The sequence below is a fragment of the Microtus pennsylvanicus genome, chromosome 2 (assembly GCF_037038515.1).
Source record: "Microtus pennsylvanicus isolate mMicPen1 chromosome 2, mMicPen1.hap1, whole genome shotgun sequence".
In the NCBI taxonomy this organism is placed as follows: domain Eukaryota; kingdom Metazoa; phylum Chordata; class Mammalia; order Rodentia; family Cricetidae; genus Microtus; species Microtus pennsylvanicus.
In genome coordinates this window covers 49776857-49801964 of record NC_134580.1, presented here as the reverse complement: position 1 = coordinate 49801964, position 25108 = coordinate 49776857, and the positions used below count along the sequence as shown (strand labels likewise).

Sequence of the window (25108 nt, the reverse complement as noted above, 5' to 3'; positions counted from 1 at the left end):
ATGAATATTATATGCATGTCTACTACCCTTTCAACAAGCCAGTTTCACCATAGCTGCAAGTGTTCTTGAAAACACTTTAAGAGTTTATGAAATAATATTTTTATTTTAAAACCCAGAGAAGCCTGTGTGTTCTCATGGTAGAGGTGGGGACCACCTAAGCCTCTGGCACCGTGGCAGCTTCAGGGTCTCTCTGTCCCCTGGACTGAAAATAGATGGGTCGTCACCCTTCAGGGTGTTTTACAGCATGCCTCTTAGCACAAGCTTCTCTTTAAAACATGTTCATCTGTGTTTGGAAGCCCAGAGGAAATGTTTGCTGCTCCATGCTTCCCAGCCTTGTGGTTTGTGGTTGATCTTTTCAGTACAAAATGTGCCTCGGATGGTCTGTTCTATTTTGATCCTGTGAGGGGAGATTTTCCCTAGAGACTCATCAGAGAGTCCACCAAAACAGATTCAAGAGTAGAGAGATTTGGGGAAGAAGTCCAGTTAGCTTCCTTACTTTACTGGGTCCTGAAGCTCGGGTCCAGACCGGGGAAGGGGAAGAGGCCTCCCCACCACAGCATCTAGACAGGAAGTGTACGCTGTCCAGTTAGGTGCCATCGCCCCTCCCAGCAACGACGGTGCCTGGCTCCTGTTGTCAGCCGCACCTCTCAAGTCATTGTCTTGTTTGTTTTGTTTTGTTTAGGAATATGTGTGTGTGGTGGGGTCACATCGCTCACCATACCCTGCCCAGCATAGATCTGCTTGCTCAGCCTCCCCAGTGGCCCATGTTTCTTGCTTCCCTATCTTCTCTCATCTTTCTGTTTGATTTCAACCCAGGTGTTTGCTAACCATGGCCAAGTCAGCGTCAGCAGCACTAGGAGGTACTTGTTTGAAATCTAAATACCAGGACTCACCCTGCCCTGTTGAGTCAGAAAAGTAGGCTAGAAGAAGGGGCAGCCTTCGCTGTCTCAACAAGCCCTGCTGGTGGTTTTCAGGTCCGCCAGCTTTGAGAATCCATTTTCTCCTCTGGATGTGATAATTTCCACCTCAGTTGGCAGATAAAGCGGCATATTTAATTACAATAGGCAATGTTTTGCCTGTTTGATGGTGTTTTATAATAGGTCTTTATCTTTTCTCTTGTCTAAAATTGTCGCCACGTCTGTTTCTTCTTGGGGAAGAGCTTCAGAACTAGTAAGCCTCTGGCTGGCGTTTGGATAGGTGGCGTCTTTCTCGAGGATGGACGCAAGCTGGTGTTATCAGAAATGACGTACAAGGCTGTCTGCAGTTCTGCGTACACACTAGGGGAGCAGCTGCTGTTCCTATGGTGTTGCTGGGAAGCACGCTGGACCATTCTATCAACAGACAGGCAGTCAAGGTTTATACCTCAGTCAGGATAACAGGGCAAAGAACTCAAATTCACTCAGTCTCCTTTTCCCATCTATAAAAACAGACGTGGGTGAAAGCTTGAACTGGATGGGCTGATGTTTCTTCCACTTATGGTAACTCATTGACTTTTGTTATGTTTGGGTGATGCCGTAGTAGTGGGGAGATTGTTTATAGCACACCTCATGGGAAACCAGGTCTTAGCTTGTTCTCGGGGAGTAACTGGGGCTCCCTTACAGAATTCTCTGGATTTAACCTTCTATCATTTCTTCTAAACCTTTAGCAAGAGAACAGCCAGGTCTCTTCAGGTTGCTAGGCCACCACAATCATCCCTGGATTCGCGACTAAATTTACTTTAGGAAATCACAGAAATGTGTATTTAGTGAGAGATGGATGGTGCTTCTGCCAAAATCTGATAATAAAGTACGTTATATAATAACTAATAAGACTCAACACTGGATACTCCGCACTTTAAACGCGCCTCTCGCTGAATCCTTAGAACACACCTATGAGATGTGTTTGGTTAACTTTCGTTTTTATAGATAAGCCAAGGTACCAAGAAGAGAAATCACAGCTTTGTCCAAACCTCCCCGGGAACAAAGGATCCGTCTGACCTTGAGTGTTGGCTCTCTGGCATAGTGAATGGGGTGAGCAGGAGGCTCTTTTCTCATTTGTTGATTCAACTGAGACTCTCAGTCATACCTGGAAGCCGTTACTTTGTCTCTTCTTTATTTGTTGCCATCTGACTAGCGCTATTCATTAATCCGTAGCAGGATCTTAGGACCGGAGGTCAAGGAAAGAACAATGTGTTTGGCAATTTGAGAACCGCTGCTGTAAAGTATGAAACTCCGTCTGTGGAAGGAGGGGGCGGGTCAGAGAACATGCACCCCCCTGACAGGGACAGGAGACTCAGAATGGGTAGTGTGGGTCTGGTCTTTACCAGGGGAAAAACAAGAGGCGGTTGGCATAGCAACCGGCATGGTCCTGTGAGTCATCCTTTATCTTCCGCAAGCTCCCCAAACCTTGTGGACTCATTTCTTCACCTGTAAGGCAATTAGAGGCCTCAGACTTCTGGGCGTGGTGTGCAGATAAATAATGACCTGCTTTAAAAAAAAATTCTTGGAAAGGCACTTTGCAAACAGGAAGAGCGTTTTTCTGACTCATCAGAGGACTAGCTGGAGATGCGCTGTGATCTCTCTTGGGTTCTTTGTTTATCCAACATTCCTGTTGAGAAAAAGCTTGCATGGAAGCCAAGTGAAAAAATCCTTGGTCTCATACCCCAGGGAAGCTGTATTCAATTCATCTTATCATGGAGGCCTTCTTGTATCCCTTTTTAGTATCTCATACCTCCAGGACGAGAGGAGAGCTTTAGAAGGCTCAGAGCCTTGATGCACACGTAGGTCCTCAGGATGTGTGTCCTGCATACACTGCCGCTAACTCTCCAGCATGGGAGAACCCTCTGATACATTTCCTGTCTCTAAGTGTGTTATCTTAGGTACAGAACATCGGCTGGATACAAACAGGAGACTGGCTGTGTCTTTTGCAGGTTCTTCCGAGGATCACCTCTGTATTTATATTGGTACATAGCTCTGTGATAGCTGGGATATAGAAATGTTTTCATCTTCTGAGTCCATATGACCACAAAGTAGGCAGGATATTGGTGACTCGGCCCTGTGGCAAAGGATGACATAGAAAGCTTTCCACGCGGAAATCAGATCTAACTGGGTGGTGGTGGCACACATCTTTAGTCCCAGGAGGTAAAGGTAGGTTGGATGTCCGAGTTCAAGGCCAGCCTGGTCTACATAGTGAGTTCCAGGACAGCTAGGGCTGTGTAGAGAAACACTGTCTGGGAAAAAAAATCAGATTTAGATTCAAATTCCGAGTCTATCCTTCTGTCTTTATAAAACAAAACTTGAGTAAGTTTCTCTCTCTCTCTCAGTTCCCTTTTGTGTCTGCTGTCAATACAAAACACAACTCTTGTTCCAAAGGAAAGAGACAATTTACACTGAGTCAGATGACTACAGCCCAGGACCAGGTGGTCAGGTTGTCCCAGATGGCATGCTCCACCACGGAAGCATTTACTAGAGCACTTGGGTGGAAGACAAACACGAATAGCGGCATTTCCTGAAGATGTGGATGTGATGTGATGGGGGGGGCAGTTAGAACAAGTCAGAATCTCTACTAGAGATTTCAGGTGCCAATGAAAACATTCGGAGCCTTCGTGCTGGTGGGAGCCAGGTGGTCTCCTGGTAACTTAGTTAATTAGCATAGTCCAGACGTCCTACCTGACAGTCAGAGAGGTGTTAAATTCGATGTGGGGGTGGGTGCTAAATGACTACTAAAGAGACTGGGGTAGCCTAAGAGAGTTCTGCCCATCAATCTGCAACGTTCCATCTTACCACTGTCTAATCGGTCCAACTGCAGCACCTTCAGCAAAGGCGGGCCATTGAGTGTGATATTGTGATATAGCACAACAAATGGTACCCAACGTGTGGATGATTGCATCCACATAAAGCCTGAGAGAGCTTGGGAAGTAATTCTAGACAGAAAAGAATAGAGTTAAGCATGGCTTGTTGATAGCAGCATCTTCTCAGGTGGGCTCTGCTTGCTAGAGGCAAGCGTTCTCATTGAAGAGAGGCTTCCTGACTCAGCTTTAGCTGCAAAACCTTGCAGCTCTTTAAAGAGGTCCTGCCATGAAACACTTAAATGGTGTTGATGAAAAGCTGGCTGCATGCTTTCTGGTGGTGGCAGGAACCTTAAAATGCCATAGGGTTGTGGCAATAAACATGGCTCCGGACCGGTACCTCTGCCCTGAGGCTAGAATCTCAGAAAGCTAAGGAATGGGCTGGATCCAGCCTTCAAAGCCACAGATTTAATCCTCCCCATATTGCTTAGTAAATTAAAGACTCACATGGTCAGAAAAAGAGAGAAATATACAGTAAAGAGAGATTAAAAGAGGAAGAAAACCTCTAAATGTTTTACAGTGTGTTAAAAATATATGCAGGTTTGGGAGACAAGAGATATTTGTGTTCCTGATTCACAGAGATAGACATTTACTTTGTTGCTGTGTTCTGTGTTTAAGACAGGTCTCACCCTGTAGCTCAAGCTGGCTTAGAACTCACATGTAGCCCAGGCTAGCCTTGAATTTGCAGGAATTCTCCCTCTGTCTCCTAAATACAGGGATTAAAGATGTGAGCCGCCATAGACATCCTGTCACAGGAGATTGCTGTGGGGTCGTTCCCGATGGGCTCCACGCAGAGGCAAGACTTTATGGTTTTATTCATGCAAATGCTCTTTCATCATATAGCATATGATATGCCAGGTTCTGAGTAAAATATCCTTCCTTCCCGGGTATGTTTACAGTGTTAGAGCTTTTCTGTGCCATGTCACACAGATGGCTGGACACCTGCTGCAGGCCTGTGGATGTTGTGGCAGGAGGATCAAGAGTTCAAAAACATCCTTGCCTGTGAAGCAACTTGAAGGCCACCCTGGGCTACATGATACACTGTTAAAAAAAAAAAACTCACCAAAAAAAAAAAAGAAGAAGAACAAAAGCAAATAGACAAATGAGAGAGCACATGAGAGATTTGCTTTGTATTGATCTGTGATGAGCCTTGTAGGGGTTCTTTTAGAACTTTGACTATATTTGTTCTTAATGCACAAAACCATTGCTTACCACCCGCTGAGGATTGTTCAGGTTGGATTTTGGTAAGACTGTCTTTAAAGTGGTTGCTGAGGCTTTGGAAAGTGTGTGTGTGTGGTCCAAGACCAGCTCCTTCTGCTTCTTCACAGTCACATGCTCTCTGTTTATAGATCTATACTTTTTTCTTCCTATTTTTTAATGATTTAATTATTTTAAAATTATGGCTATGTCGGGGGGGGGGCAGTGTATGCTCACATGAATGCAGATTCCCAAAGAGGCCAGAAGAGGGTATCAGATCCCTTGGAGCAGGAGTTATAGGTGGTTGTAAACCACCCCCACATGGGTTCTAGGAACCAAAATCTGATTGTCTACAAGAGCAGTATCTGAGTATATATTTTTAAATGCTGAGCCGTCTCTTCAATGCTTTTCTTCCTATTTTTATTCCTGTCTGTATGCTCTATTAATATAATCAGTCATGAAAAATTCAAGCATTTTCTTGAAGTAAAACTGTGAAATGTAAAACCGGGTGTGATGGTACAGGCTTTTAATGCCAGCACAGGGGGAGATGGGATGGATCTCTGCGAGTTCAAGGCCAACTCGATCTACATAGCCAGTTCCAGAGCAGCCTGAGCTATATAATAGAGAGACCCTGTCTTTAAAAAAAAACTTAATTAAAAAGAAAGCTGTGTAAAATGTGTTCCGTGTCCTATTTCATGTAGAAATATGCTTATCAAGCTACATGTATGCACACACAGAACAAAATATATACAAACAGCTTTAGAGACCAGGTTCTTTGAGAAAACAGCACTTGAGGAAAATTCCAAATGTGTCAGGATAGTTTCCTAAATTCTCATTCACCAGTCAGCTAGCTGCAACAGTTCACTGATCGTTACCCACTTTTAATAGTTGTCCATTTATGCCCACTTAGAAAGAGACTTTTCATTTTCATTATATACATTTTTTTTACACCTAAATTTTAATTCAGAGATATATCCTAGCATTTGAGGGTTGAGGTAGGAGAATCACAGCAAGTTAAGGACCAGCCTGGTCTTCATAGCAAGATCCAAGCCAGACAAGACTACACTGTGAGACTTTGTCTCAAATCAAAGGAACGGACATCCCACAGTCCTTAACTGTAAAACAAATTCAAACCGTTGAAAGGAAATGCTGTGTGTTAAGTTACATCTGTTCCTGGTTTTAATCTCAGTCTTTTGGATTCAGACCCTTTCAAGGATAGATCTTTCGCTGGGTTCTCCGGTCTCAGTGGACAGATTTTGGTCACTGCAGAACATCTGGAAGGATCAGCAGCTTTGATTTCAAGCATCCATTCCCGTGTCACCAGGCTCATCCGGAGCCCCTGTTTGGCTTTCTGTGTTGTTTGATTAAACTGTTTGCTTTGCCTGAGGTTCGTGATGCAGTTTGAAAATAATGATGGGCAATTTCAACCGCTCCATTTGTTCTCTGGGTTCCACAAGCTACTGCAACCTCATGAAGCTGTTTTTCTGAAGAGTATTTCCAACATGTCTTCTGAGATGGACAGTGATGTTTGAAGGGATTATTAACACCCTGCCTTCAGTAATGTTTGCTCTCTGAGGACTGGGAGAGGGAACTGTCTGATGATGCAATTTGGGCAGCTGGTTAGCCAGACAGGAATAGAAAATTACAGGATCACCTTGAATTGAGTGCTTGTGAACCAGCTGTCTGAGATGAATGATGAGAAGGTCTTTTCTTCTTCTTCTTCTTTAAATATCATGGCAAATGGGATTAAACATTATTTTAAAAATAAAATAGAGGTGTCTGCTCTCACCAGTATATTGAAAGTGAATTTAGAATCTGAATCCAAGGGCTGTTGTACCTAGGCATCCCACAGTGCCGAAAGCAGGGTTTATCCTGACTGATTTTTTTTTTCCACTGTTGAGACTGGTTTTTCTTGCTATCACTGGCATGGTTGTAGTCCAGAGGCAGGGCTCACTTTGTGTCCGTGGAGTCATGCAGTGTGGTGTGTGCTCTCTCAGTGGCACTAAAACCCTGTGGAAGGTAAGGAGACAAGGTTGTGGGAACATGCTCACCAAGCAGGTGCCCTTCCAAGGCTGCCTTTGGAAAAGCAAGGTTTTCAATTATTAAAGGAAGGAAGAGAGAGTAGCGTGTGCTACTCAGCATGGAGACTGGTTTACACTCCTAGGGGCTAAAGAATTCAGAATGTTCCCAGCACAAGTGGGCACGCTTTGGTTGGGAGGTGAGAGAGGAGCCTGGGCTGGAGAGAAAAGCCCGCTTAGAGCCTGGATTTCAAGGTCTTGGATCCACAGAATCCAGGCTCACCACTCAAACACCTAAGGGCATAGTGGGTGTCTTAATTAGCACCGCCCCCTCCTTTTCTAGAATCTGCCAAAGAGTCCCACCCTCTACCCCAGTCCTAGTTACTGAAAGGATACACATGGCTTGGAAGAAAATCTGGAAAACTCTGATGGATAAGTCACTCCAGACACATTGTCCCCTGCCAGCCCTCATGTCTAGCTCCAGACACGTTCTCTCAGTGTCTCCGTGCTGGGTGGCATTCCTTTTCTTCCAAACCTGCCAATCCTGTTTCCTCAGCAGCTCTGCTTCTGCCAGTTTTGTTTTTATTGTTTGTTTCTGGTTTTGCTTTTTTGAGGCAGGGTATGGCCTTAAATTCACTGTGTAGCTGAGGCTGGCCTGGAACTCTCAATCTTCCTTCCTCCTCCTCCCTTCAAGTACTGAGTTACAGAAGTGCTCTCCCGTGGGTAGTGTGGGCCTGCTAGTTTGAAACCTTTTGTCATGACTTCTAGGAAGACCACGGATGTAGAAAAATATGTGTGGGAAAACCAGAAACTATTCTGTACTTCTCGGTCCAAACTCCTTTTAGCTGGAATGCACACTAGTGTTCTGTTTTGAAGTGTTTCATCACACAAAGATGGGTTGAAAACTGCAGGTGTGGTTTGCTTGAATAAAGAACTATTTGGCTAGGTTTAGTTCATTCCTGCCACGTGGAGTGGGAAGAACCAAGTGTCCTTGGCTTTTTATCTGGGCATGCCCTTGGAAGTATTGTGAGGACCTTGATGGTTCAGGGCTCTTTTTGCTCAGGTTCTGTTCCAGGAGGAGATGGGATATTGCCTCTATTCAGGGAAGGCTAGAAAGGCAGTTTTAAATAGAAAGGATGTGGGACATTGGCAAACAGGGTGACCACTGTACACAGGCTGCATGTTATATTTAGAGCTGTGTCTTTTAGTTGGGTGTGGTGGCCTACACCTTTGATCCTATCATTCAAGAGGCACAGACAGGCAGTTTTCTATAAGTTTGAGTCTGACCTGGTCTACAAAGAGGATTCCAGGCCAGCCAGAGCTACATAGTGAGACTCTCAAAAGGAAAAAATTAATGTAAAAAATATGGACCTGGGGATATAGCCCAGCTGGTGGAGCGCTTACCTAGCTTGCAAGGAGTGCTGGATTGATTGATCTCAAGCAATGAATATATTGATGAATATTGGTGAATTCTGTAACTCCCAGCTGTATGACACATTTGGGTCCAAACTTGGGTACGTGAGACCCTGTCTCAAAACAGTTATGTGACTAATAGACCATACAACTTTCAGAATCTACTAACTTAGTTTCTGCCAACCTAAGCGTTAAAAATGACATTGACATCAGATAACATCTTAGACCTATAGAAAAGTTTCTCCACCTGGCTGTTCCTGCCTCTTTGATATACCCAACATTGTGCCTTTGTTATGTAAAACCATAGAAACTTCATGAAACTGCTTCCATGCTGGAACAGGAAATTTGGAGTAACCTAAGTCTGTTTTCCAGAACCATGGTTATTCAAAATGGTGCCAGGATAAACTATCTCATGTTTTATGGGCTGAGGAGGGGTGGGGGAAGGGAGGATACGAATCAAGGGCTAGGCAAACTGCTTGCCAGGCCTGTGCAAGGCCCTGGGTTCAGTCGTTAGCACTGCAAAAAATAAAGGAATAAAAATGAATTGCTTTTATGTTTTTAGAACACAGGAAGAAAAAGCTAGTTGTCATTAAAGTGGAAATAGAGCCACGCATTGTGGCAGAGGTATAGAATCCCACACTGAGCCCCGAATGCTTGCACAGGCTTTTACATTGAACCAACCATAGCGACATAGATTTTAATCCCCACACCACCAAAACTGAAGCAAGATAAATCTCTAGCTCAGGGCACACTTCAGAACACTGTGATGTAATGAGACTCTACCAAAAAAGACAAAAAGTCAAAACAAGCTGTCAGTTGTTTTTTTTTTTTCAAGTCAGTCATGTGTAGTGGCACATACCTGTAATCCCTGTAACCCCAAGGTTGAGTCTGGAGTACCTTGTGTTCAACACTAGCCTGGGCACCGTTTCACAACAAACCCAGAAAGGTTTAGATAAACTGCACATTCGTAGATGGTGATATTACTTGTCAGGAGTACCTGCTCAGGTAGCCAGCCTCTCCCTCCTCCTCCTCCTCCTCCTCCTCCTCCTCCTCCTCCTCCTCCTCCTCCTCCTCCTCCTGCTCCTCATCTCTGTCTGTGCCCTGTGTATTCCATTTGTCCAGTGAGTATCTCGGCGTCCGCTGTGCCAGGCACAATAACTTGCTATGTCTGCAGCATGGAAAACTATCTCTTTATTGGAGTGGTTTGTTTTTTTTCTGGGGTCTTACATTTTCACTGCTCATTTTTAGACTGTTTCTGCTTATAAAAGCGAAGAAATGGTGACAGAGGTTTTGAGAATTTGTAACCCCTGGAAACATACCTAAAAATATCAAAATTTATCTACCAAATTCCTGGGTGTAATATTCCACCCCTCTGCTTTCTGCCCTTTCCAGACCATCTGCTTCCATTTTAAGGGAGTTTAGTGTCATTAGTGTGTGTGAGAGAGAGAGACAGAGAGAGCATGATGTGTGTGTGTGTGTGTGTGTGTGTGTGTTATACATGCCACAATACGTGTGTAGATGACAACATAGTACAGTCACCTCTCTTTCCACCCTTACCTAGGATGGAACTCGGGTTGCCAGGACCCTTCACCCTCTGAGCTATATCAGTAACTTTCTTAATGTATACCCTTTGCTTAATTTGTTTTGTTTTTGACACAGAGTATTATTAGATAGGTGAGGATAGCCTTGAACTCAGTGTAGCCCAGGTTAGCTATGAATTTGTAGCAGACCTCATGCCAGTCTCCTGCATGAACAACCTGACCAACGTACACACGTGATTCCTTGTTGCTTCTTCATTTGGCGTGCTGGGAATTGAACCTAGGGCCTCTAGCATGCTAGGCAAGTGCTCTGCCTCTAGTCAACGCACCCAGTCCAAATCGTCACCACTCCAAACCCCAAGCACTGGTGAGTGAGCCCAGGGTCTCATATCTGCTCAGCTCAGCTCTTACGCTCTTCATCGTTGACCTACCGCCCCAGCTGCTGTTTTCTTAAGAAATATGTCAGCCTCTGGAGAAATGGCAGGCCAGAGGGGCTGGTGTGGTCTGTTGTTCCCCACTGTGCAGAATGAGTCAGTGGAAAGCAAGACATTTGAGTTAGCACTGGACCCAAGGGTCACAGAAGGATAGTCAAATGGAGTTCTCTTCTATAGTATTTCAAGATAAACACCACCTAATAATTTTTATTTTTTTTATTATTTGGAAGGTGTACAAGAACTGAAACTCTTCTCTTGGCTCCCCACATATTCCTCCTCCGCTGAATTATGTGGCATTTTGCTCCACATTTGAATTTCTAAATAAATTGGCCTTCATTATTCTTGGATTCCTGACAGACGGCATGTCTAAGAATTAGTGTTTTGCATTCTGCCTCTCTGAGCATGTTCAACAAATGACTCAGTGCTATTGTCACTGAATTAATTAGCAGGATTCCTGTGAAGACTTCAGTGAGCTTGGGTGAGCTAACTTTTTAAAATTAGGGCTCAGTATTTTCTTGAAAATGGTAACTTCACTCAGGAGCCATTTGTAGTTTTAGGATGGTTTAGGGAGTCACCGCGAGGACCAATGCCCATGGAACAGTTGAGCAGTTACCACTTTACCTAGCACAAGTGCCAATATTTTCTAAAATTGTGTGTGTGTGTGTGTGTGTGTGTGTGTGTGTGTGTGTGTGTGTGTTGCAGGGAGTGTGCCATGGAGTCTGACTGGCAAGTGTCTGATTAGGGAGTCAGTTCTCACTTTCTGCCATGGGTTCCAGGAATTGACCTCAGGTTGTCAGGTTTATGCTTGCGCACCAAAGGCCTTTACCCACTCATCCATCTTGCTTGCCCTTGTTTTTGTTTTTATTTATGTTAACAGTTTACTAAATGTTAGGATAAGTCTATTCCTTGAATTGTGTTTTCTTTCAGATTGCCTTTTTCTCCCTCCCTTACTCCTTCCTTTTCTTTTTTTTTAGTATGTCTGTGTATGTGTTGTTATTATTTTGCTTTAGAGTCTTGCATAACACTCAGCTTTATGTGTATATGTAACACAGATGTCTCTATCCATACCACAAGTTTTTCTTTTTATAAAGGAAAGCGTGTAACTGGGGGCTTGCTTACAGTTTTAGAGGGTTGTTAGTCCACGGTCGTCATGGCAAGAAGTAGACAGCTGCGGCACTGGAGCCTTAGGTGAGAGCATTACATCCTGTTGGCAGGCAGAGGCCGTGGGGGAGGCTCGTGTGGGCTTTTCCCGCCTCCTTCAACAAGGCTGCACCTCTTAATCCTTCCCAAACTGTTCCACTCTGTGGTGACTAAGCATTCTAATATATGAGCCTATGGGGACCATTCTCATTCAGAGTACCACCACATGCCATTTTCTCTCCTGGGCTAAATTTGATCGCTAATTATTTCCTTCACTTTTCCATCATGTTAGGGTCAAGCAATTATTTATTACAATTGTGTGTGTGTGTGTAGTGTGTGTGTGTGTGTGAGTGTGTGAGCATGCCACAGTGCAAACGTGAAGGTCAGGGAACAACTTCATGGAGTTAGTTCTTTTCTTCTACTGTTGCATGGTTTGAGGGACCAAACTCAGGTCTGCAGGCTTACACAGTAAGTGCCTTTAGCTGCTGAGCATCTCACCAGCCTGTTTTCAAATCATTTGGCTCAACGGGAGGAGCTGGGGATTTTGTCCTTTGGTTTCACTGTATCTGCTTTACAAGTTCATAATCTTTACAATTTGTATTTCTCACCTGGTCCTTAGTACGTCAAGGCTAGGGTTTGGCTCCAAGCACATGGGCCAAAGTACTTTCTGGAAGAAGTAGATAAACAATGAGTCAGGTAGTCTCAACAAAATTACCTAAGTAGTTTCCCCTAAAGCAGTAAGGACTCAAGTTGTTCCTTCCTACCAGTGTAAGTCCCTTTCTTTCACCCATAAAATATTAATCCTAATATACTTTTGTGTTTAATAAAACATACCCCCTATAGGACTGCCAGATTAGATGCAGAGTACTCAATACGATTCGAATTGCAGAGCTAATGAGTAATTGTTCTTTAGTGTAAGTAGGTCTTATGCAGTGTTTGGGCCATGCTTATAATAAAAGAATTAATTTTGTTGTTTCTCTGAAGTTCAAATTTAGTTGGGTTTCCTAACTTTTTCCTTTTCCAGTCTCTCTCCCCACCCCGTGTGTGTGTGTGTGTGTGTGTGTGTGTTGTAGCTGCTGCTGCTGCTGCTGCAGCTGAAATAGGGTCTCATATACCCCTGCCTGGCCTTCAACTTACTATTGGTTGAGGATGATCTTGATAAACTCCTTCTGCCTCTACCTTTCATACCTACATTCTTCTTCAGTCAGGCAATCCTGCATCATCACTGCTGTCTCAAGGGCGGATTTTAGGCGCATTGGACGATGCCTCTTGGGATTATTCTCTTCCTGTCGCTGGCATTTTCATCTCTCTTATTGGTGGGTTCATTGCTGTGCCCTCTCATTCATGAGCCCTACAGCACATTTTGACTCTTAGGGTTTTAGGTAATTATAAGTGGCTAAATGTTCTGGTTAAGGACCAACATTTGCTGTCACCGATTTATCCGCACACAAAACAGTCTTTGAGTAATGAAAATAGATGTCAAAAGCTCCATACCTCAAACACTCATTTCCCTTATTCATAGATGTTCGGATTGGGCTTCTGCTGGAACTTTCCGAATTCGTTTTTCTCAAAGATTCTTTTTATTTATAATATGTATATGTGGACATAACATAATGCACATGTGAGCACAGATGCCTGTGGAGTCTAGAAGAGGGTCTCAGATCCCCTGAAGAGGGAGTTTCTGGGGGTCATGAAGCACCTAACGTGGGCCCTCTGCAAAAGCAGGACGTGTTCTTTACCACTGAGCTGTCTTTGTGGCCCCTGAGTTCTTCATCAGTGTTTTCTACAAACTAGATTAGGACATCACGGCAGCATAAGAACAGCAACTGTAAGGGATTGTTTGAGTTCAGGAACAAAGACAATGAATGCATAATATGTCATCCAGGCTGCATGGGAAGACCCCGTCTCAAAAATCCAGATGGACTGACCACAGTAATAGCAACAGAGGAAAGTGGGGAGATGGGGAAATGGGAATCTGTCAAACTGCTCCAGGGGCCCGGGGACCACTATGTTCAGGTCACACGGCTCCAACTACCAATGGGTTCTCTGGAGGCCCAAAAGTGGCAACATACAGTGTCACAGAGCCATTGAGTCATCCAGTGGGAGATCTAGGACCATTTTGGTAGTCGATTAGGCACCTAACTAACTCACGATAGGATAAGGAACATGTGGTTCATGGTACTTAAATACAAGTTCATTTGGCTTCAGGGACTGTTGATTTCAGGTGCACAGGCATGGTTATTGGAGGTTTTTTTTTTTTTTTGGTTTTTCAAGACAGGGTTTCTCTGTGGTTTTGGAGCCTGTTCTGGAACTAGCTCTTGTAGACCAGGGTGGTCTCAAACTCACAGAGATCTGCCTGCCTCTGCCTCCCAAGTGCTGGGATTAAAGGCGTGCGCCACCTCTTTGCTATTGTTGTTTTGCTTTTTAGAGATCAGTCCTTTTTGTAACCTAGGCTGACTTCAAACTGGCAGTCCTCCTGCCTCCTGACCAAAGTGTTGAAATTACAGGCATATTCCATCATGCCTGGTAAAGCTTTTCTCTTGGTTTCTTTGTATCTGTTATTATATTATTACTGCTTTGTTCTGTGTTCAAGGTTTTTCTTGGACATGCATGTCTTTATCATGACAAGAATGTAACTGCAAGCATTTGTTTTCTTTGTTTGGGACAGGGTCTTGTGACATAGCCCATGACTGCAGCAGCAATCGTGCTGAGGATTGTAGGCATCACCGTCTATAAAGTCTAGTGACAACCAGGACTTGCAGAAAAAGCCTCAGGATTGCCTTGTCTAAGTTACATGCTCATTCACGCACCCAACCTAGAGCTCGAGAAATAACTAGCGTGCTATCATTGCCTAAGCCTGGGTCACATGTTGGGGCTAAGCCCAGTTGCATATGAGCTGCTTGAACTGTTAGTGGATGCTGAATGGTTTTCCCAGGGGAAGTGAGAGTGTAATTAGCAGAAAAGAGGTAGGTGAAGCTCCAAGAATTTCACTATCCACTGTAAAGAGATCACATGGTCACTCACGTGTTCAAAACCCTTCTTTCACAAGCGAGAACAGTGAGATTCCAGATAGGTGAATCGGTTTTTGATTGTACGTTTAGTACAGCATTAGGCATGGACTAGAAACTCATTTGAACTCACTGTTTTTTTTCTTTGTAGCTCCCAGCTCTGGGAACTGCCCTCATTCTCTTATTCCCCGTCTCTACTGCCTGGTCCCAGCAGAGCCTGAGTCCTTGAGTCTTTCCAGGGTCTCGAAGTCTTCAGCCTTCAGTGGTTGTGTTAGTTGGCTCAGCAGACTACAGGGTTTAAAATTTCATCTCAGCCCTGGAGCCTGGAAATCCAAGATCAAGGTGCATTGTCCTCCTCTGAGGCCTCTTTTATGCGTAGATGGTGACATTCTCCCTGTATCTTTATATATGCCTATGCCCCAATTTTCAGTCATAGCAGGTTAGGGCCTGCTCTCCATATCCTTGCAGGTGCTAGGTGAGTGTTCTGCATCTAAACTCCATCCCCAGTTCTTCAGTCCCATCTTTAGAAACCCATTGTCTAAATAGAGTCACAGAATACTTGGAATGGAAAGATCAACTGAGGAGGCAGGTATGAATTTGAGGGGAACACAATTTGGTGTGTGGCAGTTGGATATAGCAAAGGACACCTAAGCCTCAGAGATTTCGGTTAAGTATACTCCCTACTTGGGACAACTTTTGAGATGTCAAAATTTAAAGTGGGCCTGGTGATGGATGCATTCTGCAATCCTAGCACTTGGAGGGTAGGGACAAAAGGACCATGAGCTCAAGGCCATCATTAGGTACAGAGCATATTTGAGCTGGTGTGGGGTATAAAAGACTGCCCCCTCCGCGCAGAAGACTGGGCAGTAGGTCAGTTGGTACAGTGCTTGCCTGGCTTACAAAAACTTGGGCATGGTAGTACAGACCTGGACTCTTTATCACTTGGCAAGAAGTTACGAAGTTCAAGGTCATTCATAGCTACACATGGATTTGGAGAGTGGTCAGAATACACAAGCCCTTGTATCAGAAAAACAAACAAACAAAAAACTAGATAGGAATGGGATCTCTCCCTCTTTCTAGTACCAGGCTTTCTCCCTCTCTCTCATCTACACACTTGCTAGGCCCATACTTTTCCACTGAGTGCCACACCCCCAGCCCTTCCATCTCTTTCCTTAGAACTGTCCCCGTGGGGGATCCACTCTGCTGGGTTTCTGGTCGGCATACCCACCCCTAAATTTCAACATGGCCAGGGTTAGAAAGTCGATCCAAACTCTCCACTTTACTGATGGTGGGTGGGCGTGGGGGAGCCCTTAAATCACTTTCCAGAGTCATACAGTCCTTTATGTATACAGGCTTTCCAATTCCCAGGCCTGCACAGCACTGTTCAGAATATGCATTATGAAATATAGAAGTCAGGTGAGTGGATTGTAGAAGGTGACCTTGTGGGTCACCAGTTCAGTTCCTTCATTTGAGAAACAAAAAGGAAATGCAAGGATGATTTAAAAACAAACAAAAAAATGGTCAATGACAGAAACCTTAAAGAACAGGCAGGTCCATAATTTCTTTGTGAAATCACCGAAAGCTCCCACAGAGCACTTTCCACTAATTTACCAGCCTGGAAGTAAGTTGTATTTTTTTTTCCCCAACAGCTTTAATCGATTTCTCCTTGACTTTTCATTTATCCATCTCTAGCTGGAGGCAGCGTGATGAACTCAGGGACAACAGCAGGCCTCAGATCTCATTTTTGAGACTTATTAGCCATGTGGGTTTAGACAAGTCATGTGATCACAGGACCTCTATCCCAGGCTTTTTCTTATAATCCACCAACCAACTCCCAAACCATGGCACAGAGACTTACTAGTTTTGAATGCTAGGCTTAGCTCAGTCACGTTTCTGGCTAGCTCTTTTAACTTAAATTAATCTGTTTCTCTCTATCTACCTTTTGCCTCAGGGTTTATTACCTTTTTTTCTGTATATCTTATTTTCCCTGCTTCTCTGTGTCTGCTGCCTGGTGTCTGCCTCATTCTCTCCTACTCCTTTTCTTCTCTCATTCTTCTTTCAGGCCTAGATTTCTCCTCCTCTTTATTCCCTCCCTGCCAGCCCTGCCTATCCTTTCCTCTGCCTTGCTATTGGCCATTCAGCTCTTTATTAGACCAATCAGGTGCCTTAGGCAGACAAGGTGAAACAAATGCAACACATCTTTACATAATTAAACAAATGCAGCATAAACAAAAGTAACACACCTTTACTTAGTTCAAGTAGTAATATTCTGCAGCATAAACAAAGGTAACACATCTTTGCCCAGTTAAAATAATAGTTTACAGCAGACCTCAGTCTCTGCTTGTAAAAGAATGAGGTGGCACTGACTGCTGGTGGATTGTTGTGACGCTAATATGAGCTAATCACTCTCTGTAGGTTGCTCAGATTAACTCGTGGAAGCCAGTAAACCTCACATCAAGATTAGCTCTGGAAGTTTAGTGTGGTAGCACAAGCCTGTAGTCTGAGGTAGGGGCATGAAGATCAGGAATCCAAGGTCATCCTTGACTGCAAACCAAGTTTGTGACCAGTCTGAGCCCCATGAAACCCTGTCCCAAGAACCAACCAGCCAACAAAAGAAAACATAGCTATGGTCCCTACTGGAGAAAACAAATGCCTCCAAAGGCGAGCTTTTTTGTCCATATTTTCTAATACATGCCTCTAGTGCCTAGAAGTCTGTAACAGGTAGGTCATAACATGTATCAGTCTTTGTCATACGAATTAGTGAAGGCATGTACTTATGTCATATGAATGTATGAATGCAAATATGGAGGACCATAAAAAAATATCTGTGCTGAAGAGAGGGGTTTTGATTGGATGGAAATCTCCAACTTGTTTAATTACTTCTCCATGGGATTGGTTTAATTATTCCTGTTGCCATCAACATTCCTCAAGTTCTTGTTTGTCTTTTTAGGCTGAGGCTCCATGAAGAAAAGGTTATTAAGGATAGGCGGCATCATCTCAAGACCTACCCAAACTGCTTTGTCGCTAAAGAACTGATCGACTGGTTGATTGAGCACAAGGAGGCCTCTGACCGAGAGACAGCAATAAAACTCATGCAGAAATTAGCTGACCGGGGCATCATTCATCATGGTGAGTGAGGCGGCACTGGCAAGGTGTTTGGAGAGGCAATGAAGACCACATTGATTGAGTGGATGTACTAGTTATGAAGTCAGAGACAGGAGTGATGGCTCTTGCAGACACAGGAGGATCAGAAGGTCAAGGCCAACCTTGGCTAAATGATGAGTTTGAAGCCAGTCTGGGCTATGTGAGACCCTGTGTCCACAAAATCAAGTGTTAATTAGTAAACCAATAACCATTTTACTTTAAATTATCTCTTCAGTACCTCTTCCCAATGTGTCCTTTTTCCAAGAGATACTTGGATTATTTTCATTTGCTTTCCTAGACAGTGTGCCATAATTGAACCTTCATCAGAATGAATATTTACTATTTGCAACTTGATCAGCAGGCTGTGTGTCAAAGTCACTAGTGTTGATAGCCTATTTCTCTGAAATTATTGTTTGTTAGGCTAATAGACAAACCAATGGTGTCTTCATAAATGTGTGCCTTTGTATTTTGTTATCTTACATGCCTCCTTCACCGTTTATACTGGTCACCACTCCACCCCTTACCTGACTCTTCTTTCTCTCTGAGTTAGTCCCCCACCCACCTTCTTATCCCATGGATTGGTGATCTTTTCTATTTTCCACCTCCCTTCAAATCTCTTTCCTGATTCAAGATCCACATCTCTGGCCGTTCATCTTGCTGATACTGTTGTATGCATAGTGTGCCTTGTATAGACCATTGTAGCTTCATCTGTTCAGTTAAGGGACATTTACATTGTTTATAAGTTTTGGCTGTTACTCTTAGTTACTATTCTCGTGGTGTGAAGAGACACCATGATCAAGGCAATTTTTATAAAGGAAAGGATTTAAATGCTACTTGCTTGAAGTTTTAGAGGGTTTGTCTATGATCATCATGGCTACACAGACCTGTTGTTGGAGTAGTAGCTAAGAGCTTTACATTCTGATCAGCCGGTAGGAAGCAGAGAGAAACATACTGGGCCTAGAGTGGGCTTTTGAAACCTCAAAGGTCACCCCCACTGAGACACCTTCTGCAAGGACACACCTCCCAATCCTTCTTAAACAATTCAACAACTGGGGACTGAGCATGCAAATATATGAGCCTATGGGGGCCATTATCATTCAAACCATCCCACTCTCAATGGTTCAGTGAACGTTCATGAACATGTGTGTGCTGACTAGTTTTATGTTGACTTGACACAAGCCAGAGTCACCTAGGGAGGGGGCACCTCAATTAAGAAACAGTCTCCATATTGCTCTATTTAGAAACCTGTGGTGCATTTTTTAAAATTGAAAGTTGATGTGGGTGGGCCCAGCTCACTGTGGGAAGTGCTACCCCTGGCTGGTGGTCTTGGGTGGTATCAGAAGGTAGGTTGAGTGAGCCATGAAGGACAACCCAGGAAGCAGTATTTTTAAAACTTCAGCTTCAGTTCCTGTCCGGACTTCCCTCAGCGAGGAACTGTTACCTTGAAGGGCAAGATGTAATAAGCTGCTTTCTCCCCAAGTTGCTTTTGGTCATGGTGTTTTATCACAGCAATAGAAACCCTAAGACAATACGTCCTCGAAGTCTCAGCCTGACCCAGACATTTGCACTCTGATGTTCCTCTAAGCTAAGATAAAAATTCTCCTTATTTTTGTTCATTCCCTGATAAGTTTCTATTTACAAATAATCCAGGAAAGCTGGATTTCCATTCCCCAAAGCTGGGGTCCTGAGGACTCCTCCATCATTCCCACTGCAGTTTTCTCTAACACCTACAAACCCCTAGTTTTAGTGATGTGCTGACATTTCTCTTCAGATCACTTTCAGTTTTCTGACAAAAGGGTCATAACGTTATAGCCCCAGCTGGCCTCAAACTCGTGATTCTTTTCTCAGTCTCCCAAGTACAAGGGTTACAACTGTATGCCACCTTATCTAGCTTTGATTTATAATCTTTGAGGCTCATGTCATTCCAGTGTTCATGCTTATAAAGACTCTGGGATAAGTGATGAAGTGAATTTGGTTGTTGGAGACCAGCTTTGACAAAAATACCACTTACCAGGGTAGGAGCATGGGGGTTAGAAAGCTAGTAAAGAAAGCGAAGATGAGAGTGAAAATAATAAAACAGAAGCATAGGATAGTACCTGGAGGGAGCTCCAGTGAATACTGAAATCACCTGCATTTAATTTTCCACACACTTTTATACCCCAGTACAACAGGGGGAGAAGACAAAAGACTACTTTAACATGATACAAAGGACAACTACAACAGTTACTTGCTTCAATACTTTGAGACATCAAGTCATTAGCATTCTGTTGTTTAGGCAGTGAAGCCACCCTAGACCAAGTATCCTGAGGGCAGCCACTCCCAAGGTCAAACCTCCTATATCAAAAGAAGGGGCGGAAGGATGCTTGAATATTCCGACCAGTGGTCAGGGTGGAATGGATCTACCTGTACGGGCCATCTTAATGTCAAAAAGATCAAGTAACTACACCCTAGGTCAGGGAGTGAAACCTCACTGGTCAACAACTTTGAACAAGCTAAAACTCTCTGACCTTCAGACGAGGTGGAAATAGACTCAAATTTTTGGGCCTCCACATTTCATGAGCCTTTTAATACATGGTGACGGTAGTGATGCTGACAAACACTGAGTCACAGCACTGTGCTGAGCATTGATGTCCCTGTGAGCAAGTATTGAAGCAGTGAGATGGATTTTAATCTTCTGTCTCTAGTGAGGCTTTCATTGTCCTCTCTGTGTGTTTTGTGTTTTAGTGTGTGACGAGCACAAGGAATTCAAGGATGTAAAGCTCTTCTACCGCTTTAGAAAGGACGATGGAACCTTCCCGCTGGACAACGAAGTGAAGGCCTTCATGAGAGGACAGAGGCTGTATGAAAAGTAGGTCCACCACCATCTCGACTTGGAAGAAAGGAGTGGGCTCTATTAATCTTTACTTTGCTTGCTTGTTTGTTTTATTTATTTATATCTTGAGAAGGGAGCTTAAGCTGAATCCAAGACCTACTTGGTCATAGGATGACCTTGAATTTCTGATCCTCCTGCCTCCACCTGCTGGCATTACAACTGTGTGTCACTGTTGCTTGTTTTATGTGGTGCTGAGGATGGAACACAGGGCAAGTGCTGCATCAGCTGAGCTTCATCAGCAGCTCATCCGACTGTCTTTTACCATGTCGACTTCAGCGTGGCTCTTCCATGTGGGCTGGTTACATAACCGTTCCTTTTAATAGGAGAAAACTCTGTCACGTAGTTGCTTTTCTCTTTGTCAGAAATCAAAGTTGGTTTTATAAGGTCCTTAATACTTGATCAAAATCATATTTTCTGTACCTAAAACAATGGAACAAAATCACAGAAGAGAAAACAGAAGGGCACTCTTTGATGTTTGCCATCAAGTGATGCCCATGACCTTTTCCTTGTTTGATGGATGAGTCTGTTGCAGAATCTGAAGATTCGGTCTTGCACATGCTGTGCACAGGGATCGTGCCAGGCAATCAGGCCGAGAGCACCTACGGAGCAGGGTCTGTGTGAGGCCCGTGTTTCAGCTCTCTGGAAGCTGAAGCATACCATACATACCACAGGAGCACTTGGTTGACAAGTCTGGAGCCTCCCACAAGGTGTGTCTCAGCGCTTGTCTGTTTTTCTCTGACCTCTTGTTCTTCTAGCCATCCTTATTTTTATCCAGGGCAACATTTTTAGAAAGGATCTCAGAGGCAACGCCTTTCCTTAATTCTAGCTGCCTTGCAAGGCTTTGAACCTTCTGAAAACTCGTATTTGTCACATATAAGATGCACAAGTGTCACCTGCTCCACAGTGAGTGGGTGTAGGGGTTACAGTGAGGGTTTAAGAAGCCAGACAAAGGATCGAGAGGATTAAGAGCTAAGGTTGAGTCTTAGTTAAGAACACAGGGCTTGCACATGCTTCGTAGACTCTACCAGTGACCCTTGCCCCAGCCTTCTTTGAATCTCTTCCAGCCTCGCCACCTGTGCCTAGCCAATTATACGGTGAACATTTGATGGAAATTATGGCTAGAGGCCAGGCTGTGTCTCAGATATGCACAGTTGCTGAGCATGTGTAAGGCCCAGGAGGAGGAGAGGGGCTGTGACTTTGAGTGTTTGTTTGGTTTTCTTTCTTGAGAGTTGATCAATATTCCAGGATTCTCTGTGCTGGTCATTTACTTTCTAATCACTATTACACAGTGTCTCAAATTGCAAGTAAATTTATTTCCCCAAACTGCTTGTGAAATTAGCAGTAGGACAAAGAAATTTAATATGTATTTGACCCTAAGTGACCCAGCTGCGGTTTCACAGACCTTGGCCTCCGCTTTGGGTTGCTGGCTCATGTTTGGAACAAACTTTGGGGCCCTTGAAATGGGCCCTTCTATTGTATGCATTCTCCTTGTCTTATGGGTGATCTCCTTGTAAATTTCAGTACATTTGTAAGTTTCAGATACGTTTATAGCATTAGCTGGTAATCTAGTCAGGTACTTTATTTACATTTTTAGAATTAAAGGGATTTTTTTTTCCAACAATATTTTCCCTAGAATACTTCTTTGGGGGTATCTCTAACATTTACACATGAATGACTTGCATGATATGTGCTCCTTTTATTCTCCTTTTAAGATTATAACAGTAAGTATTTGTTGATTGCAAAATGCTTATAGGAGAGCTGGGTTAGTAGAGTTAGTAATTGAATTGCTACATCACTGATTTAGATGTTTTTATTGTCCCTGTTTTATGGTGGGGGAATAGGGCAGGCAGGGTAAGTCTCTTGTCCAAGGTCAACTAATAAATCCAAGCTGAAATTTGAATCCAGAAACCTAAACCCTAACATCTTTGTCACTTGGTTGGTAATAAGTCCTAAATCCTTTTTGTTCCCCATTATTGAGATTAAATGAATGAATAAACATTTACTCCAGAATACAGTTAACTGTAAAATGAGGCAGGGGATTTCTAATTTGTCAAGGTAGAGACCTTTCTGTAAAATTTTATTGAAAGGTGCCAGACAGACATAAGCATGAGATCCTGTTCTGCACCAGTATCCCTGGTGCTCTGTAATAAGATCCCGGATATGGATCTGACCTGAATGCCTCCTTTCTGAGGACTAGCTTTCACGGTACCTGAAGGCACCATGCATGCATCCAGAGGAGGGAGGCAACCAACAGTCCTACCCAATTATGACACCCGTGAACCACATCAACAACCAGCATGGCACCGTAACCTAAGAGTGCAATAGTGGCATGCATACCTTAGCAGTAACCAACAACTCTCTCATTGTATTCAGCAAGAGGGAAACCATGCTTGGTGCCAGAAACCCAGCTAACTACTCAGTGCCTAGTGAACTCATGATTGTTGGAGGAAAATCTACAACTACTAATTTATTAGGCCTGAATAATCACTCGCAACAGTCTATAAACATTTGTCCTTATACCCACAGGGAGGTGTAGTCCTTACTCCTCAACAAGGAAATTTTTCTTTCCAGCAGATGGAGACCACTAGAAAACGAAAACCAATCAAAATGCAGGGTTGTGGCACTCAGTCCCAATGGGATATATCTACAAAACACCCTACATCTAAGGCTCAGGGAGCTTTGTGGAAGAGGGGGCAAAAAGATTATAACAGCCAGAGGATCAGGGAGTTCACTGTGAGATGGTATCTCTGAGTGATGTCAGAAGCTACATCCATAACGTCTCACCAGCATGATTGCCCAAATGTGAGCTGAGCAAGGATGATGCCAGTGAACTTGCCCAGGTGGACCCGGGAAAGCTCATGAGGCCTCAGCACTACACAAAGAAGTGTAATCAGCCCAGGAAACCTGGAAGCGGGAGAAGTAGTCTTCCCCAGGCAAGAGCACACCTACTGGCTGTCCAGTTCTAAATAGTCACACGTACATAGATACATACAAGTCACATTATACAAACTGAATAGGTTATAGTTAGAAATATATCTATGTATATATACACATACATGCATGCGATAACCATCAAAGAAGAGGCCATGAATTGGAAGGGAAGTGGCGCATAGTATACGGGGAGGATTTGGAGAGAGGAAAGGAAAAGGAGAAGTGTTGTCATATTACAATCTTACCTCATTGAGTTGTTGAAGAGAACAGTTTGAATGAACCTTGAGCGTCTTCACATAGGGAATGACTTCTCAATTCTAATTTCACCTGATTTAATGCAGAGCTAAATTCCCTCTCTGTCTGGTGAATATTCTGTGTGTCTTAGTTGGGCTCTTTTGTTATTGGACCTTGGCGGCGATAAGAATGCTCCCCAGACACCCGCCTATTTATCCTGCTTAAGGGTTTAGACCTGATTGAAGCGTGGTAAGAGATGAATGCCTTGAGATCTGTGGCTTCCCACTGCCGCTTTTCATTTTCTCTTCCACGTGACAGAAGAGGAATCAAAAGGAAAAGCCATCTCTGGTGGGGCAGGGTCCGTCTGTGTGTTTTATTTTCTCCACCATGTGTCCCACGATGGTTCTTTTGTTCTTTCTCAGTGCCTGGCACAGTAAATATTGTTGAATGTACAAAGGACTTGCCGTGTTGTTTCTGTGCGCCTCTGAGTGTACGGCATGAGAGATCTGTTTAATGGCCAGCAACAATAGCCAGCCTGTTCACCTTGTCTGGCTTCAAAGAGCTAACAAAGCATCTTTTTGCTGTTGTTGTTTTAGTTTTGGTTTTTCTTTTTTTTTTTTTAATTTTTTTATTGATAAAAGGAGGATAAAGAAAAGAGAAAAAAAAACAAATTTCCACCTCCTCCCACCAGCCTCCCATTTCCCTCCCCCTCCTCCCACTCTTCTCCCCCTCCTCCCACTCTTCTCCCCCTCCTCCCACCCCTCTCCCCTTCCCCCCACTCCTCTCCCCCTCCCTTTCCAGTCCAGAGAGCTGTCAGGGTTCCCTGCCCTGTGGTACGTCCTAGGTCCTCCCCCCTCCATCCATATCTAGGAAGGTGAACATCCAGACTGGCTAGGCTCCCACCAAGCCAGCACATGGCATAGGATCAAAACCGCGTGCCATTGTCCTTGGCGTCTCATCAGCCCTCATTGTTCGCCATGTTCCGAGAGTCCAGTTTTATCCCATGCTTTTTCTGGTAACAGTCCAGCTGGCCTTGGTGAGCTCGCAGTAGATCATCTCCACTGTCTCAGTGGGTGGGTGCACTCCTCGTGGTCCCGACATCTTTGCTCATGTTCTCACTCCTTCTGCTCCTCATTGGGACCTTGGGAGCTCAGTCCAGTGCTCCAGTGTGGGTCTCTGTCTCTATCTCCATCCATCGCCAGATGTAAGTTCTAGGATGGTATGCAATATATTCGTCAGTATTGCTCTAGGGTAGGGTCATTTCAGGTTCCCTATCCTCAGCTGCCCAGGGAACTAACTGGGGACCTCAGCTTGGGCACCTGGGAGCCCCTCTAGGGTCAAGTCTCCTGCCCA

At 44.0% G+C, this 25108-nt stretch overlaps 1 protein-coding gene across 4 annotated transcripts in view; it reads left to right on the top strand.

The window, feature by feature from the left end:
• Deptor (DEP domain containing MTOR interacting protein) overlaps positions 1 to 25108 on the top strand; it is a 153096-nt gene that overhangs the window by 18697 nt on the left and 109291 nt on the right. For all 4 annotated transcript variants that reach the window (XR_012909644.1, XR_012909643.1, XR_012909645.1 and 1 more), the window contains exons 2-3: positions 17525 to 17703; positions 20443 to 20566. Coding sequence is in view for 1 of the 4 variants with exons in the window: in XM_075961005.1 (XP_075817120.1) it covers positions 17525 to 17703; positions 20443 to 20566 (303 nt within the window). In the remaining 3 variants the exon portion in view is untranslated. The remainder of the gene's footprint in view (positions 1 to 17524; positions 17704 to 20442; positions 20567 to 25108) is intronic.